General features: G+C 44.0%; 2 protein-coding genes across 2 annotated transcripts; one reads left to right on the top strand and one right to left on the bottom strand.

The window, feature by feature from the left end:
• Positions 1-4,712: 4,712 nt before the first annotated feature.
• LOC120820621 (uncharacterized) lies at positions 4,713-9,105 on the bottom strand. Its single transcript, XM_040178592.2, has 2 exons — positions 8,614-9,105; positions 4,713-6,474 (listed from the first exon to the last, which is right to left on the bottom strand). Exon 2 carries the CDS (start codon positions 6,423-6,425, stop codon positions 5,631-5,633), a length of 795 nt encoding a protein of 264 aa, XP_040034526.1. The 5' UTR covers positions 6,426-6,474; positions 8,614-9,105; the 3' UTR covers positions 4,713-5,630.
• Positions 9,106-9,440: 335 nt separating this feature from the next.
• On the top strand, positions 9,441-18,469 carry ifngr1l (interferon gamma receptor 1-like). Its single transcript, XM_040178591.2, has 7 exons — positions 9,441-9,748; positions 13,325-13,454; positions 13,955-14,127; positions 14,602-14,783; positions 15,479-15,641; positions 16,437-16,552; positions 16,971-18,469. Exons 1-7 carry the CDS (start codon positions 9,691-9,693, stop codon positions 17,334-17,336), a joined length of 1,188 nt encoding a protein of 395 aa, XP_040034525.2. The 5' UTR covers positions 9,441-9,690; the 3' UTR covers positions 17,337-18,469.
• The last annotated feature ends 808 nt before the right edge of the window (positions 18,470-19,277 follow it).

Raw genomic sequence — 19,277 nt, 5'->3', positions numbered from 1 at the left:
CTCTTTGCAGTGACGTGTGTGACGTGGCATGTTGACAGGTGTTTTCTGATGTGTTTTACACACTTTGCAGCTAAAGGTCATACCTCTGCTACAACTCCCTCAGATCTCCTTTCTTTTTTGGTTGCGGTGTAAATATGTGATTATAACTGCGTTAGGACAACCTCTCTTTAACCCAACAAACGTCCTCTCTTCTTTGTCCAAGGGCCTCTTGTGATGAGACTTGTTCCTCTATTTGTCCTCACTGTAAATCCGGATGCACTCGGGACGAGTGTCGGCTGTAGATCCCGCAAACAGACGCTGAAGCGTAGATGCCAATGCTCTCTCTTTGTCACTCTCTCCTTTCCTTCTTCCCAATAATCTCTCCTCCTCCTCCCTCCCTCCCTCCCTGCTCTTAATCCGTTCCACAGCCGTGAAAACTCCCCATGAGGGAGAGATGACCCGTTCTAATGAGTGGAGGCAACCACCCACACTCACAGACACGGAGGGTCCACACACACACACACACACACACACACACACACACACACACACACACGGCAGACCTCGCTAAGCTCGTTTGGCTTAGTCTAGAATAGACGCACTGGGCCGGGAACACGCTACATGATTCAAACCTGCATCATGATCCATTTTAAGGTTGTGGGGAATCGGGCCCTGCTTTGTCGGCATGGACCCGTCTGCTGCTGAACCAGTTAGTCGGTTAATTGATTAGTGAGCTGATGGATCAGTTGTTAAGTTCACTGGTTCCAGCTTCTGATTCACATTTTAGACCTTGAATTTGAGCGAAAATATGCAGTTTAAATATTGGAATTAGTTTTTCACATGTTAACGATGGGAAGTTATTGACTGATTCAACTGTAATTAGAATAGTTGTTGCAACTTTAGCGTGCAACTGTGTAAATTGTCTTTATTCCCATCTGACAATGTGGCACGGGACAAAGTTTTTTAAATGTTGTTAATAGAAGGAAACATCTAGATGTCTCATATATAAGATTTCTGAGCGCCACAGACTATCGAAGCCACAAAGAGTAAACAAAGAGCAGCAGATCCGCACACAGCAGCTGTTTGGGGGCGCTGAGTGTGTGCAGGTGTTGAGCCCTCAGTGGGATCGTTCAGCCTTTTTCCTGCTGGTTCCTGTACACTTGTTTATTAGAAAGGACAACGCGGCCGGTTTAGAATGTTGATTTCAGACTGCATGTGTTTTACATCCATATATATTTACACTATGAATGCTTCGAGTTAAAAAGGTTTCCAAAAATGTTTAATTTGCAGAGAACAAAGCATGCGCTACTTTTTCAGCATCTGCCTTTTTTGCTCAGGCCAAACCTAAAATGATGCAAAATTTAAAAAGGAAATGTGACCAAATGTTCAATGTGATAAATTACTCGTCATCAGCAAATTTCCGGGTCCCTGTAAAAAGATTTTCAAACTGCCATCTAAATGTAAAATAAAGATTCCACGTTTAAAACAACCACTGGAAGAGCTTATAAGGGCCACATGTTGTTATCGGCTCCAGTCAAGTGAGGCAGCTAAAGTTTGTCCTTAAACAAAAGAAAAGCTTTTTTTCAAAATTTGAATACATTCGTTGCAGAGCTGTTAGAAGGATGTACAGGTCGGCCAGAGCGGGACAACAAACCTACGTTTAGATGCGTCGTTAATTGCCTATAAATCAGGCAATTCTTAAATAAAGACAAATAATGGGCTGTTTTCATATTAATAAGTCTTGGTGCTTCACGACCGAGTATGAATGACAAAATACCCAACAATTTGTTTTTGTTGGACAAATATGACGTCTAAACACACACTCAGCGACTACCACACACACACACACACACACACACACACACACGCACACACACACACTCACGCACACACACACATTCGATACCGCAGCCAAAAGCCAAGCGAGCCGCATTCGCGTGCTACAGTATCACTGTGGAAGAGCTCCTCTGGTTCTGCTTCAACAGATGGCCTGACGGGTCCCTGGGCAGGCGGGAGGGGAGTGTTGGAGGATGGGGGAGTTAAAGGGAGACGGAGGGCGGTTGGGGGGGCTTCGCACCCCCCTCAGGAGGACTGGTGGGGGTATTGCGTGGGTGAGGGAGGGAGGGAGAAGACATATGTCCACAGTCCTGGCCCCTGCTGACGGACTGTCTCTGCTGGCTGCCTGGCTCGCTGTCTGTCTTAGACGCACGCGCGCGCTCACAATAAGTTGTTTTTAAATATATAAATGTAACACACACAAATTTACTCCACTGAGCTTGGCAGATGTCTGCAACACAGCTCCTCTCCATCTGCACCTCAAAGACCCATGCGCCCCGACAATGAGGTGACCATGTCTCTGCCCGAGCCCAAGCAGAGGGAGACAGAGAGAGGGGAGAGACGGGAGAGATGGGAGGGAGGGGATGAGGGAGGGACACATTAACAAGCTATAATCTCAACTGCCTTATCCATAATGCATTGTGTGGGCCAATTTACATGGAGCTGGTCCCTCTGGGAGAAAGGAGATCATCCATCACATTAGTTTATTAGCTCCCTCACACTCGTTTACAGACGCACACAGGAGCACTTGCTCACAGTCGCACACGCACACACACACACACACACACCATTATTTGTCCCTGTCCCTCTCTCTGTCTCCCTCTGTTTTGTGGGCCTGTTTTGTCCTGGTCGTCGCTTCAAACGGCTGCTGTAGAAAACGACTCCACACCGCGTCGTGTTGTGCAGACTGTGACAAGCAGGCAGGGTTTTTTCTTTAAGTAAAGCAAAATATACATACATATATATATGTATATATATATATATATATATATATATATATATATGTATATATATATATATATATATATATATATATATATATATATATATATATATATATGTATGAAATTCAAAGCCGAGCTGATGCTTTGTTTTCTTTCTGCGTGTATGTGATTAAATCTCAATGTGATTCTGCAAAGAATCATTAATCCCTAAATCACACAAAAAATCGTCACTTTTAAGGGTTCCTTTGAGGAGATTTAGGGAGAATGTAAACATGGTTACACAACAGCCTGTTTAGGGTTTTTCCCATAAGTATTGGTCAACTTTTCTTCACAGTTGGCTCACAGTTCAGACTCAAGATGTGTTGGAATTTGGCAATTTCAGGCCAGTAATATCAGTATTAATATATGCAAAATGTTTTCTTTTTTCTGTCCAAATGATTATGTATGTAATAAACAATTCTGGAAAGCGGCGTCGCTTTGGAGATCATGACTGCAAATATCAAAGCATCAAATGATTATCTGCATTATCAAAATTGTGTTTTTAATGCAGATTTCAGCTAAATTTGATTTGAACTTTTAAAAGATTTGTTAATATCATTTCCTGAATAATTTAGATGTATCCAAAATATAGAAATCTGGGATTTCATTCTTTTTCATTTATGAAATATACATTTTAATTATATTTTGAATATGTCTTATTTTTCCGATGTGGTTAATTGCCTAAGCACAGATGTATCTACATGTTGTTATTGTGGCTTTATTGTTTTGTTGTTGTAAAATGTCTGAATAACAAACTAACATTTACGTTAAAGAAATAATTCGAAAGGCAGTCCAGATGATCAGGGAGCCTTCATACACAATACAACTAAAACACCGAGTTCAGTATCCATTGCATGTGCGTGAGACAAAAAGGATGTCTCCTCTTCCGTGCATGTGTCAGTGAAACTAATTGCACACACACGCACACACACACACACACACACACACACACACACACACACACACACACACACACACACACACACACACACACACACACGCACGTGCAGCAGGATCCATCTGACTCGCGGTCACCCGGTGAATAAAACGAGCTGTAATTGCAATCATATATGTGGAGCTTCAGCACGAGGCGCCGTACCTTACCATTAGTATCACAAATAAGTAATAATTTGCTAATGACAACATTATGTTGAGTCAGTTTAGTGGCAATTAAAGTGAGTGATATTTACATATGGCCAATGAATCACCGCGCGAGGCCGTTCGGACGCTCCCTAATGAATATTCATCCCGGCATTTCTCCCCCCGCGCGCCGCAGTTTATGAACTGAATTATGGCTGATTTGCCCTTTTTAAAAAATGAACATGGGCGCATCTCCCGCAAGGAGGCGGCGAACAATAACGCCTGATTATAAAAATGTTTTACTCCTGAACCGCCGGCGGGGAGGCGGCGGCAGCGTGGTTGCCCCCCCCCCCCCCCCAAATCAATCCGGCCTCCCTGCCTTTTTTTTTTTTTTTGAATGACATAAATATTGACAATGTGCATTCAGCACATGTCGATGACGTGGAGGTCACGTTTCACACCGACCTCCAGGATCTCCATAAGGTGAGCGGCCCGGTCTGCGGGAGCGTGCACGGCCGCCGGTGACGTGCCAGGTAATTGTGCCCCCCCGCAGCGGGTGAGTTTGGGTGGCTGCTGACCTCTCAGGTGCGGGATCAACAGGCGACATCAGTTTGCATTCACGGGGCGCTGAACAAGATGCTGCGTCGCACGTTCATCATGCAAATGAGCGGGTTCTCTGGCAGGTGTCAGCACACGCACTCCACACGCACGCGCCCGCGCGCGCGTATGGGCAGGGGCTCGTTGTGCAGAATGACAGGACGCGCGAGGCCTCACGATCACTGAGGTCAAACAGATATCCAACGGAGGAAATAGAGAAAACTAATTACAAAAATAATTTGTGATCACAGTTTAAATCATTTTTAGCTCATATTGTAAACGTTAGATTATTTCAATACATCACAAGGCATGCTTTAACCTTGAGATCAGTGAACATATGATGTTGAATTCCGCAGTGATAAGTAAGTAAATAATGTGTTTCTGTTCAATAGTGATGACATTTTTGATTTCAAATAATTATCACGCCATAATTTATCAAGCATTACAGCCTAGGTCTGTGCTAAAAAACAATATTCCCCACAGGCTTTTAAAGTGCTGAGACACGTCATGACACATTAGTAACATTTCAGGTTTGCTAGATTCTTTAAGAAAACAAAGAAGACCGAAAAACGTGTTTCCTCCTGCCATCAGCAAGCTTCGTCCTCCTCTCTTCCTCTTTGACTCAAATGTATCTGCTGCCATCTGGTGGTTGAATCCTGGAACCAAACATGTGTTCCACATTTAAGATGATTCATCGATTCCACAGAGGTCAGAGGTCAGTTGTAGGAATGCCAGAGCAGAGTTTGGTGAAATCGATGCTGCACACAGTTCAAAATAGCTCAATGTCCTCCCTCGAATCAGGACATACTGCCCTACAAGAAAGAATATTACAAAAAAAGAACATGAAAAGCTGAAAAAACAGGCAGACAGCTTTACATCCAGTGGGAATCAGAGCGTTAGTGGGACGCACTTCGTGGTGGACATTTTCTGGTCCTTGCGTAGAGAGGGAAAACAAAAGGCTCATCTGGAGAGGGCTGGTCGGCTCCCTCGGAAGGTCTCAAATTAACTCATATATTTTGTTTCAACATTCCGATAAACACCTGCGCAAAGTATTTAGGTGCGCTTGGGAAAATGACGGTTGAATCTTTAAGATGTTCTGCTCGCGTTTGCAGGTGCTGAACTCTGGGTCGTCTTCCTCCCGCACTCCTCTGCTCCTCAGTACACAAAGCTGACGTATATGACGTCCGTCTCCGGTAACTTTGCCAGGTGGAGATCAGGGAAGGGCAGCGCGCCGTCACCGTCTATGTGCGTCTGCACGGTGTAGGCCTTGACCTCTGCCCCCCACTCCAGCGCAGAGCTGTGGATGATTCCCACTCTGGCCTGCTCGTCGTACGCCGCTCCCAGCTCCCTGCCCAGGAAGATGTCTTGGCACTGGAGCGAGGACAGAGTCGTGGAATCTTTCTTCGCTGTCAAGTCCGGGTTTGCGCCTTTGTCCTTTTTGTATTTACCCGTGTCCGGGTGAACGCCGTTGTCTCTGTCGCCGTCGCCGTTCGCGTGCGCGTCCCAGGCTCTGTTTGCGTCCGCACAGTGGGGAACCGGCGCCTTGTCCACGTCCACCACTGTCAGCCTCTCCAGGTGCCTCACGGCGAAATGCCCCTCCGGGGAAGGGGAGGGCGTCCCCGGGCCTCCGGCGCCGCAGCGGATCAGGGTGAGGTGCGTGACCTCGGAGTTGTTGAGCAGACGCGCCGCGTTTATCGCCGACGTGAACCACACGGTCAAGCGTCTCATCCCGAAGACGGGAGACGGGTGGGACTGCGGGTGGTGCACGTCTTGGCACCGGCAGTCGGCGAGCGAGGAGACGCTGCAGGGCTGCGGGTCCTGGCTGCAGGAGTAGTAGAAGAGGCCGTTGTGGGTCACGTAGGCCAGCCGCGGGTCGGAGCGCTGCAGAGCCACCGACACGTAGAGGAGCAGCACGCAGAGGAAGGGGGCGGGGGGGCCGACGGCGGCCATCACTGCAGGGGGAGGGCTCCTGGCAGCATTTTGAAAGATTTTTGAAAGCCTGTGGGAAAGAAAACATTAAGTATCGTGTGGTGAACGTGGCGTTCCTCTTTAAATTAAGGATCCGTCGCTGTTTGTTGCAGTGATTTCCTGTATTTAATTGAACGGATAACACGTTTGTCCGCCTCGATGTCGCAACAGCCTCTGGCTAACCTCAGAGAGATGCCGGGAAACTTTTTTTCGCAGTGCTCGGGCCACGTGGACGAAGCCAGACGTCTCTCGGCCCGGATCAACTTTCACACAGGAGATTCTTGTTATTGGATACTGTGATACGTGCTGAGGTCGAACCCCCGTGTGTCTCTAACCCATTAAGTGTTGTTTTAACATGACGGGAAGAAAAAGGGGATGTGGACATTCTGACCGCCGGTTTGGATCAGGAATTTGTCACACGCACACACACGTGGGCGTGTTCTTCCTGCACTTCAGTTAGGGGGACATTCTTTGGCACTGGGAACCTACATTGAATTTCACATAACACACAGTTAAAAATTTTTACTATGGAGGTTTCTTCAAGATTCCAGGGACAACATTGTTTTGAAATCTTGGCCTTTGCAAAAGTCTGTGTAGATTTTCTGGTTAGGCAATAATGTAATGTGACCGTCTGCATTTATTTTGAATGCAGCTAGTTGACCGCTCCGCTTATGTGACAAAGTAAACAGATGTGAATTCATCTAGCCTGATGTCCTCAACATTTTCTAATTTAGCCACTCCACAAATTCCACGAGGACACCAGATCATCAATTGATGTCACTGACAATTATTGTCTGTGAGGCAAAATGCCATAGACGAGTATTGGTACAACAGTTATTAAACCATGACACGTTTCTGCAGTAACATCGGCACTGTAGTTTACACCATCCTGCCCCATAAATACTCACTAGATTACCTAATACCCCAAAAGATTCAATATGTATTGTTGTTTGAGGAATGTTTTCCCCCATTTTTAAAGATCTTCTCGAGAAATCAATAGACTTCCGTCTATGCGGTCGCAAAAGTATAGAATGTTGTGATTGGATAAAGAAAGAAGCTATGGACAAACTGTGTATTTTGAGGTGAAGAGAAAGAAAAGTTACAGCTACCAGCCAAGAGTCAGTCCAGCACCTCAGACCCAGTAAAGCTAAGCTACGCTAACTGGCTACTGCCTGTGGATTGGACAGATTTGAAAGTGGTATTAATATTCACAACATCTCGGTAAAAAAGACAATGAGCATATTTTCCCAAATGTCTGGCTTTTCCTATAAAAAGTGGTTTAACCTCAAACATACTGGGGATTACTGTTTAATGGTTTTCTTCAAATAGTTTGTGTTAAGATCAACATTTATTTTATATTTACACACGACAACTTCATTCAAAATGTGTCCACTCTTTTTTTTTCTTCATAAAGTTGAATCTAACGACGAGGGGAAATGAAGGTTTGCTGTTGTGCCAACTAACGCTAAAGGAAAAAGGCAGTCGGGAAAATGAGGAAGATGACGTTGAACAGCCTTAAAGACACAGCCAGTGACATGTTCCCAGTATTCAGGGGGGGGGGGGGGGGGCATGAAGATGGTGATTCAGAGGGCCGGCCTTTGCTTTTCCCGCAGGAACAAAAATTGTTAACTCCACACTTTTGTCCCGAGTGCATTCTTTCTGCGTCCTGGCTGACTTTCCACGCACCAGAATAAGAATGAACCACAGCGCCTGACCACATATCTGGCTTAGGAATCCAAGACCTGGAACGGAGTGGTCTTAAAAGCCAGACATCGCGCTTAAGAAGCGGATTTGTGGGTCAGGGGTGAAGTCAGCCCTGTTAAAAACGCCCTCTGTCTTCTTCATTCTCAGTACATAACAAACCAGAAGTTTACAGGATGAAAAACCGCATCCCAGAGTCATTGTAAGTACTGCGTTGAATATCTGGGACACATTTTTCAAACTTTCCATCCCACCAGATAAGAGAGAATGTTTCTATTACATAACATTTCCATAGGAATGCAATGTAACATGAGAACATATTAAAAGCAAGGCTGGGCTATCGCTTTTAGCGGGCCGGCGACAGGACACAAACATACTATTAAACAGCTGTTAAAGAAGCCTAAACTATATGCCCATCAATACGAATCAAGCATGGTTTAGTTTCCCAGTTTTCTGGTGTGTAACTTACCCCGAGTTTCTGCTGTGGCGCTGATCCGTGAATGAGTCACTTTAAGGCTGGGATGGGGAATAAAAATCCCACATCCAGCTGACGTCAGGAAGAATCCCACAGAGGAAGCTGTAACTCACTTCAAGTGCAGGCTGAGTTCAGCCTCAAGTACTGCAAGGAAATGTTCCGATCAGAACAGACTTCAAGCATAGATCAATTAGGCTGTGGTTAATGTATACTAATATACAAATAACATTTAGTAGTTAAAGGAATGATCAGTTTCACAACTCAAAAAGTAGGCATGGTATTTGTTTTTAATTGTATTTAACAATCAAATGAAATTCAGTAGGCATCTGGAAAAATACGATTTTTCCCGCTAAATGATTGATCCATTAGTATACGTAGCACAGCTTATTTATTGGCTCCCATCAAGAACAAACGCTTTCCCAACGGGCAATATGGAGGAAAAAATACTTCTTGGAAAAAGAAGGTAATTTCCAGGCAACGTGATATGGCCTGATGATGCGTTCATGTGCTATCGGATATAGTACAACTCTAACTTGAAAAACGATCTGTTTCAGTCTAAACTGTTTGCCCCAATTAATGGCTAAACGGTGTGGTATGCTATTTCTTGTTTTTTGTCGTTGTTACTGTTTTCATTATAGTATTTTGCTTTGTAGCCTGTAGTATGATACCGGTGAATTTTATTCCCCTTCAGAAGTAGTTCGTTTTACTATCTTAGATTGTGTTTCACACGAAAAAAAGACCAAATATCTCATGCAGTTCTCTCTTTGTGTTGTTGCATAATCCTCACGCCTCTTTATCTATTAAATCAACCCACAGCCAAACGTGTCATATTTGGTAGGAGGAAGTTTATATTTCCGAGGTCTGGGAAAGGCCGTAGGAGGAAAGGAAGGAAGGAAGGAGGGGGGGGGGGCGTCGTATCCGCTCTAGGGACGCCAGAGTCGGGCTTTGGTGAGCGTGGACGTCGTCCGGTCGTTGTTGTTTCTCTGGAGCTTCCCAATGAAACGCGAGATTAGTTAGTGTCTCCGGTTCTTACTTTGAAGGGAAAGCGAGCTTTGTGTCGCCAAGTTGAAGATGGATTTGGCCTCCGTGTTTCTCCTTCTCGTCTGGTTACAGGAGTCGGTAGCTGACGGTAAGTTACGTTAGCTAGCGTTAGCTGAGTTAGCGTTACGTTACTAGCTTACACTGTACGTGTCAGCGACGTTTACGTCAAGTCATCCATCCCTCTAACCAACACCCGGGAACGTGGTGGTGCGTGTCAGGAGAACCTTTTTATGGTCACTATTTTACTGGCCCAATGGCCGGGGCTGACGTTGATATCAGTAGAGTGACGTCACAGAGCCTTAAAAAATAAGCACCAACGGTTGAACTGGAGAGCAGGAGAAACTCTGCGTTCATATTTACTATGAATCTCGATTAAATCAACCGTGGAACATCGTAGTCTTTTCCTACGTGGCTGATCGCCTGAACAAACCCTCCTGCTGAGGTTTGCGGAGTTGCTGCATTTCTATTGCGGTCTGTTTCCTCTTTGTCCCGTTCAGTGTTATTACACAACTTTGTTTGTGTACCGTCAATGTCTTTCTGCAACTTTGATGAGGATTCAAGTACCAAAATGCAGTAGTCAAACATACACGACACGTAGATGCACTGGAATAGTGTGTACTGTAGTGAGTGTCTTCTTCTTATTAGAAATTGGTAAAATGATCTTTAATTACATTTTTGGTGTTTTGGCTTCGTTTGCCATATAAGTCACAAAGAAAAGTTGGAAAAAAAGTGGTGGGTGAAAAAACAAAGCCAGGAACACAATGTGCACTCTAATAACATTAACATGTCTTTGTTCTATTCAAGTGTACCAGTAAGCGTGTGGATTTGAAAACCGAGGCAACTTAGACTTGCAAGACTTTTATTATTAATATTGTTGTTCTGGGTTTGTATCCTTATGGTTGAAATGTACTTATTGTAAGTCACTTTGGATAAAAGCGTCAGCTAAAGGACATGTAATGTAATTCAATACTAAGTCTGCACTTCATGTCAGCTCTCTCCTCTCTGAGTAGATGTTGTGCCAGTGTGCTAATGTCCTTCATTACAGCCATTGGGGGGGGCGGAGGGGGGCCCTTTCTGAATCTGCACCCTCATCATTTAAAGAGGCGTCCAGCAGACGTCTGCATCTTTGTCTGCAGCAGACGGCTCTTAATAATAACTGGATGCACCAAAGACCCACTCGCCCTCTTTGTCAACAAAAACTATTTCTGTCATTTTGTAAACAGTCGGATCAATCTTAAAGCAAAACTACAGCCAAACGCTCCCTCATTTCAGCCTCCCGCTTCTCAGTGTTTTCTGATGTCTTATTAATAAATGTGAATTAATTACTACATGCAGAACGATTAATAACACAGGAATTAATGACAAAATGACAGCAGAGTGTGTTGAAAGATAATGTTTCCAATTTGACCACAATCCAATGTTTGTACTTCAAAATGCAGAAAATGGCACCACTATAATATTTCGGACAGCACTCTTTTCACAATGTAATAAAGTTTGGAACATAGAGACAGAATCGTAAATGGCGGCGCGTGATGCTAGAGGAAGCATCGTTCATATAAATGAGGATATCCGATGTATATTTCACAACCGCAAATGTTCCAACAATGATGAAACGTGTATAACAACAAGGACATATGTAAGTTATTATTAAGTATCATGGCGTTATAGAAGCAGCTTGTACTTTAATGCTCATATTTCTGCACACAATCATTGCGCGTGATTGTTTCACTTCCCCGGTTGGACTTCCTCTGTCCCCCAGTGACCTTTTTAAAAAAAAAAGAAAGAAAAAAAAAAGAATGTGTTAGCATTATCTCTTACTGCTTCTGAAAGCGGTTTTGTTTTGCTCGCAGAAATCCTTTCACAAGGTCTCTCTTTCTGCGCATTCTTATTAACTCAGAAACGTGGGGAAAAAAATGCCCTAAAGTTGTGTAATATTCTGTGCAGATTGCAAAGGGATCGTGTGTGTTTGTGTGTGTGTGTGTGTGCGCAGTAAATCATTATTTCAAGAAATGTTTTATCTCCCGTATTAATTATTTCTTTCTCAGACCGTACCCAACGGGTCAAAGGTATCCTTCAAAATCACACTGGAATTTCACAGTGATCCATTTTCCCGCGGCGTTCAAAAAGCTGTCAAACTGCAGGAGCGTAAAAAGCGTAGGTTAAAACCCTGAGCCGTTGCGGTCTGGCCTGTGTGGGTCTCGTGCTTTCTCGTGGTGACCGCCTTCAGCGACAGACGTGACTGATGCGGTTAACGCTTCTTTGACAGTGCGGGCGTCTTCCTCTGTGATTTCCCTCTCGCGCCTCGTCACGGCGCGGCAGTAGGTTAGCACGTGCAGGCACGTAAATGCAGGCACCCGAGAGGAACTGAAAGTGAAATTGACGTTTTTCATTGTTCGCGATAACAGGTGGCTCATAAAGGTTATTGGAAGGTGTGTTCAGAAATTTGTGCACCAAGATTTTCCCTTTTTTTATTTAATTTTAAAATGCAACCCCAGGCCAGTGTCAATCGCCACCAATTAATAATCCAAAGCGCTGCTACTACTTCTTTACATTTACAACCTTTGTGTCTCTCTTTGTCTTCCTGAATACATTTAGAGAGTGCGTGCTCTGGAAATGTCACCAGTGTAATAATATTATATGGTTTACACCCGCTGACATTTCATCCTAACCATTGTAAACCAAACATTTATGTTGACACAGAAGTTGCAGCCCGGCTGCTTCCCGTGAAGTGAGGTTCACACAGGAACAGGCTTGTGTAAACATGCGCCCGATGAAAATCAAACTGGATTCCAGAGGTGATCAGTAGATTAAATACTTTGCTCGCCAGGGATTGTGGCACTGAAGTGGCTCTGTGCTACGGTCAATTTGAGGAACTAAGTGTGCGTGTTTATGGAAACAACATGGGTTTTACAAGCACCTGTATCTGTGCTTGTAGTACCAGCGCTAATGTTGACTTCTTCAACTTGGACCTCTTCCACACGCACGCGGTGCTCAATCAGTCTTAAACAATTTAAAACTTTGTCGTCTATGTATACATCTTGAAGAGCACTTCTCCGCCCTAGTATTTCCAAAAAACCCTGCAGAAAATCCATGTTGATCGATTTGATCTGCTAATGCTAGCATGCTACTTCGGACCCCACCGATGTCTTCCATTATATCAACACTCATGTCCCTTAGCCAGCCTTCTTTTGCACACGGCTCTGTTGTCTGTTTCTGAACGTTAGATGTAGCCACGCCCCCAGATTTGCATATAAGAACGTGACATGTAAAACGGCATTATGAAATAAGTCTCTGGAAATGAAAAACGGCATTATGAAATTACCATGAAATGAAAAGTGGCATTATGAAATAAACGTACCATGAAATAATTAAATGTATTTAATATTTATGTATTTATTGCCTCATTTATTTATTTCATGATGTATTTCAAATGCATATTTTATGTATTTATGTATTTATTCATTTATTTAATTTAGACTAAAACGGCATTCCATACGTGTTGAGATCTTTTTCTGCGTCGCTCCACGTCAGAAGACGCCGTTTGCACGCAGCGCCCTCTGGAGGGAAGTCCAGAGCGAGCAACGTTACTTTCCCTGTTTTCCCCTTTGGACGTCTGTTGAACTGGTGATATCTGCCGTCTGACGCTGCGTGTCTGTTTCCACAGTGGCGCCGCCGACCAACGTGACCCTGCACTGCCACAACATGAAGAACGTTGTGAAGTGGAGCTACGAGGACCCCCCCCCGCCGGGGCTCAGATTCAGAGTCAACTTACGCTCATTCTACCCACTGAACAGGTCCGTGGTTTTCTGTGCACACATGACCTGCCTCAGATGTGCTTTCCCGTTAGAGGTATCGTCCAAGATCATCTGTGCTTTAAACTGCACAAACCAACACGTGTATTCATTTATTGTCCATCAGTTATCAGGAGAACTGGAGCGACCCGCGTTAACCCATCGTCGAGATATTATATTGATATTTTTTTCATTTTAATATTAATTTATTATTGTACTAGAGTGAGCGGATGCTCTTCACTGAGTTCGCCATGTTGCACCACCATGTTTCTACAGGCGCCCTAGTCACAAATGTCCTAGTCGGCACATATCCTCATTACTAAATCCTACACACTAGTCCTTATTCAAACATAATGTATCAAAATGTTGATTATTGTAATGTTACTGACTGTTTACATACGTGTACAGAAGGCTGATGCATATTTTCGATGTGTCTAAAACTTGCCAGGGGCTTTTAGTCTTTCAGTTATTTGCTCATTGTCTTGTCCTGTTTGTATCCCCAGTTTCCCTAATGAGATGTGGGTCGACCCACCGGCTCAACAACAAGACGTGTCATTTCTCAATGATCCACAAAATGATTACTTTCTAAGCGTAACTGCTGTGATTGGACAGAACGAGTCTCCTCCCACTGACATCGTTTTCAGTTATTCCCGGAGCTCTCCGGCAGAGCAGAAATGTGAGTATTGATGTCATTCAAAACCAAAACCGTAAAATCAGGGAATTACGATTATTCTAAATCATTTTTTTAGAAACAATTACTAAAATGTAATCATTTTCATTATATTTAATATAATTTGTTTAACTGTAAATATTCCAAAAATAAGAGGAGCTATAGAAAGAATTTGCAAATGAATATTTTTGTGAATATTTTATGAATAAATAGTTAGGGTCAAAACAATATGTATACTTTAAAAAACATACAACATACATATACATACATAATACATAATTTGAAAAAACATGGATTCATAAAAAATAATATATATTTAGAAACCTTTTGGATAATGATCTTTAAAAAACAAAATATAAAACTGGATCCACAAAATGACAAAAAAGGGCAGCTCATAACTCCCTAAATTGCCCAAGAAATGGTCAGCTGGTGATTATCTCAGAGATCGAGATCACCTTTAACCCATTTTTCTGTTTCCAGGTAATTTGGACTTCCCATCGGTCAACGTCACCGCCCGACACAACGGCTCCGTCCTATTCCGCTTCTCCCATCCCTGGCTGCTCTACTTCCAGAAGCCGACACACAGTCCGAGTAAAAATAGAAGGAAGAAGAAAAGCGCAGAGCTCCCTGAATTTCAATACGACGTTCAGATCGTCAACCAGGTGAGACCCGGTTCAGAGGAATGTTCACCTTCCAGAGTCTCCGGGGACGTTAATGACACGCAAGCAAATGAGTCGCTTCCCGTTGTAGTGATCACTAGTCAAACAATGACAGTGATCTTGATGATGGTTTAGCACAGAGGTCTTCAACAGGGGGTCTCCGGAGGTTCTGCAGGGGAGTTGCGAAATGTTTGATTAAGACAATTTATATATATTTTTTTCTCCCACAAATGTAAATGCCTTTAAATACACGTTAACATGAATCCAACATGTTGTAGCGGTCAGATAAATTGATGGAGAAGACGTTATCTTTCAGTCCACAACGCACACATTCAGCTACACACAGCAGCTCTCAAGCTGAGCACCGGTTCACTCACGGCCCCTTTCATGCTGATACGACAGCGCAGGCACCAGCCGATCAGATCGCGTTCATGCTCACGTCTAAAGAGCGCGAAGCTCAAAAACAAAAGATGGCGGACCAAACTCCGTAGAATAGGGAGTCCCGGCTCCATCTCGCCATCAGTTTGGGGGGACCTCGGCCTGAAAAACGTTGAAGACTCCTGGTTTAGCAGAAAATGTGTTGATGTCGTTTCATTATCTATCAGTGTTTTTTAGGATTAGCATGATGCATCGCGCACATTTAACCTTCTCCGCATGCCTGTGAGCGGCTTTCCTGAAAAGCTCCGTTGTTTGTGCAGGGGGGGACACACACCTTTTTCTGTGAGGACAGCGTGTGTGAAGAGGAGCTGCTGGTGGACGCTGCACAGGAGAAACACTGCCTGGAGATGCAGGGAGAGCTGCAGGCCGTGTCGGTTCAAGCCAAGCAGGCGTACTGCGCCCCGCGGCAGGAAACACCGAGCTGTTGAGTAACTTTTTCACGCCTCCGCCGGAAGCCTCCTTTTTTTCCCCCCTAGATGTTTGTCTGGTGCGCACGAGCGCGTTGGACAGAATTGATTTTGTGGTTCACGGGACACTGTGACCTAACAAAAGACACTTATAGAAATATATAAAAGCAGGACGTGAGGACATTTTTGACCGACATGGATTTAATAGTTTAAATATTAGGTTTAAATTGAACACTTTTATATCAACATGCTTTTATATCAGCTTTGGCAGTTTGTACGAACGGTCTTACTCTTTGAGTCCAGAGGATTGATGCAAAAAAACTGTACACTGTACTTAATGCCAAATACTACGTATGTGATGCTTGTCGTTGAAAAGTAAAAACACCTGCAAGTGCAAATCACAAAGCAGAATAGTTTTTCATTCACCAGTTCGTCCCGATTCCTCTTTTTGCCAGGACGCATCCCAACGAGAAAACACGGCTCGTGAGGAATAACTGCCTGTGGCTTCTCGCCCAGGAGACAGAATTCAGGAGAACTTGGGGAATGTGCATGTAAATTGATTTGCAATGCAATGTCCTTGCATGAGGTCAACTTTTTCACAGCCGGATAAATGCACCAAACTCTCAAAGTTGTTTCCTCTTTTTCGGCTCGCAAATAAAAACATGCGTGATAAACATGTGAGATTATCAGCAGGATCTCTAACTGTAAACCACGAGTATCCGCTCACCTTCCTTTGTGAAAGTCTGAGTCAGAGCTCCCACTGGTCTCTTTTGTGTGATTTTGTTATTGTTCATGCATTTCTGTCATGTAGATCTCCTCCCCCTCTGCGTCTGCGGCGGCCTGTTGGTCCTGTCCTCGCTCGGATTGGTCGTCCTCATGCTGTACCGAAAAGGCACCAAGGCAGATATCGCTCCACCAGATTTTCTGGTACGTTCATCCTCCCAACTCTGGTTTCACTATTTGAACGGGAATTGTTTGGTTTGAATGAAAATGGATTTAGGTTTTGAAAATCTAAACCTGTCGAGGCCTTAAAACATTTCCAGTGTTCTGCCATAACCAGAATTCACCGTCCAGTGCACTGCGTGTGCACGATTACCAGTGCTAATGCTAATGACATGTAGCATACATTTGTTGGTTGCAGGCACCACACAGCATAAGAGTGTTCTAAGGCACTTACTTCGATGCATGTTACTGGTAATGTGCCACCCGGTGTTCAAATGTAGGAACTGCATGTCCCAGTTCACCCGGTGTTTCCCTCAAGCAAAGCAACAAAACCCACGTTATGGCTGCAACATATCCCGTCTCTAAGAATTTCCCTTTGTCTTTTTTTTTTCTTTTTTTAAAGATATTCCCGAATAAACGGTTGAAGGCGACGCACACGGCGCCGAAAGAAGCGCTCAATGTGCCGGAAGTGGGCTCGCCCACACGCCTGCTGCCGGCAGAGGAGGAGGAAGCCCGGACGCCGCTCAGCCCTCGCTTCACCGAGCCCGAGTTCCGTCTGCCCATCGGGGTGTTCGCGCGGGACGAGGGGGTGATTGTTGACGAGGAGGCGGGCATGGATGGAGAATCCGGGTACATGGGGGGCAAAGACCTGGACCAGGAAGACGAGGACGAGGCGCCGTACTCCGGCAATGTCCACGTTCCTTATGAGAAGCGGCCGGTGCTGGATAATTTGGCTCCAGGTGAACTGACTGAGGGTTATCGTGGCTAAAGGTGTGGGGGGGGGGGGGCTCACAGCACATTGTGCCACATCGACTGTTCGATCTGTTTAGATCGAATAAGACCGAACAGCGACTTGTTACAATGCAAAGTGAACGCAGATGGAGAGACATCTCCCTTCCTGTTGCACCTTAACATGAGTTACATTTATCTTTCGCATTTATATGCCAAAGCGGCCTTTGGAAGTTTTATGACGTACTGGATCCAAAACATTTCCGAATCAGAGTCCCTGGAATGTCAGCAGCATAATCCTAGATGGTAATGCTGTGCATGTATTGTTGTTTTTAACAGGCTATTTGGGTTTAATGCTGTGATCGATCCTGCTGGTGTCACAAAGATGACGTCAGTGTCCAAAAAGGGCACATGATCTTTTTAAAAAAGAGTTATTACTTCCCACGCATTTACACAATAGCTTTAGCATGTACAAAATCTCACTCTGTGATTTAATCGCGCAATACTACCCGCTGATGGCATTCGAAATGTGTTAATCATGCATGTGATGCACGCACACAGGCTTTAACACACGTGTGAATCTACAAATACTGAGAATTTCCTTTTTGCTTATTTGCACCTGGGACTTTGTTGATTGGTCCTCAGCACCTTAAAGTGAACTGGATGTGTCCTGATGTGTGTGATAGCAAGTGCAGAGAGGTGGAGGTCGTGCAGCCTTTCAATCCATGTAAGCAGGTTTCGCACCTTTTGTGTAGTTAAACACACTTAGTGTCGTGGCTCATATCCGGGTTTTAGTTGATTTTTGGAGCAACTCCAAATGTTTTGTATGTAACCTTTTTTTGTGTTCTGTAACTTAAAAGGTGTGAATGTTAGATGTGTTTTATAGTCGGTGCTGAAACATGAACAGTGAGTCTGGCAGAAGTGAAACCAGGAAACGCTTTAAGCGACTCTGACAATGGGAGTTTGGAGCTGGTGCTTTTCTTTGTTTTGGATTTGGCGCTGCTCATTAAACTCATCCACTTAATTGTCTAATTTAGCTACTGAGCTGTTCTGTCGGTCAATCTGTCCACCTCATTTTTTTCCTTTTCTTTCTGAAACAGCCATTTTTGTATTTGTCCTCTTTCATCTTTTAAGTATTATGTACGTCTTTCAAATAAAAAAATAATACATTCATCGGGCCTCTTCTGTTTGTATCCTGTTGCACTGATCAAATAGGTGGAATGAAATACATAGTATTACATACATGTACTCATGTACTATACGTACAAATCCGAGGTTGTTTTTTATACCATAGTAACACCCTTTTGGATCAGCTGTGAAACGTATGATCACAAACCTGAAAAACGTTTTTTTTTTATTGAGCTCATGAAGAGACGGATGTTTTTTACAGCACAACAACACTACAAACTATCCGAGTATAATGGAGTTTATAAATTGGTTAACATAACCGTGTAACTGAATGAGTACTTTCGTTGTGCAATCTGGCTGATTAATACTTTTAAAAAGTGCCGTTAATACTTTCACTCAACTGAAGGATCTGAACACTTCCTCCAGCGCTGTTGTACGCAAACTTCAGATGACATTTGTCTCTTCAATTGAATGTTCGACCAGTTACTGTTTATGAAACGCAAACTGCTCAGGAAGGGAAGTTGGTACTTCAGTGAATCTGCCGAGATCCATCGCAACCGTTACTACAGAAATGTCACGACATTTCAGCGGCCGTGTCCTTCCTTCTTCTGAAGCTTGACAACGGAGACCTCTTTTGTGCGTGTGTGTGCGTGCGTGCGTGCGTGTTCGGGATGCTTCCTTCCTCTTTCCTGGCCGCGTGTGGGAAACTTCTTTTGTTTCTATAAAGCAGAGTTATATCCAGAACTTCAATTTGCACAGTCATCAATTATTTGAAGGTTTTGCAGAACAACAATTATACAATCTGACCGCTTCTGTAGATATTTATACACCTGTTTACAATACATTGATAATT

The sequence above is a fragment of the Gasterosteus aculeatus genome, chromosome 6 (genome assembly GCF_964276395.1).
Source record: "Gasterosteus aculeatus chromosome 6, fGasAcu3.hap1.1, whole genome shotgun sequence".
Classification (NCBI taxonomy): domain Eukaryota; kingdom Metazoa; phylum Chordata; class Actinopteri; order Perciformes; family Gasterosteidae; genus Gasterosteus; species Gasterosteus aculeatus.
The sequence above is the reverse complement of the archived record's forward strand: the minus strand, read 5'-3'. Positions and strand labels throughout refer to the sequence as shown.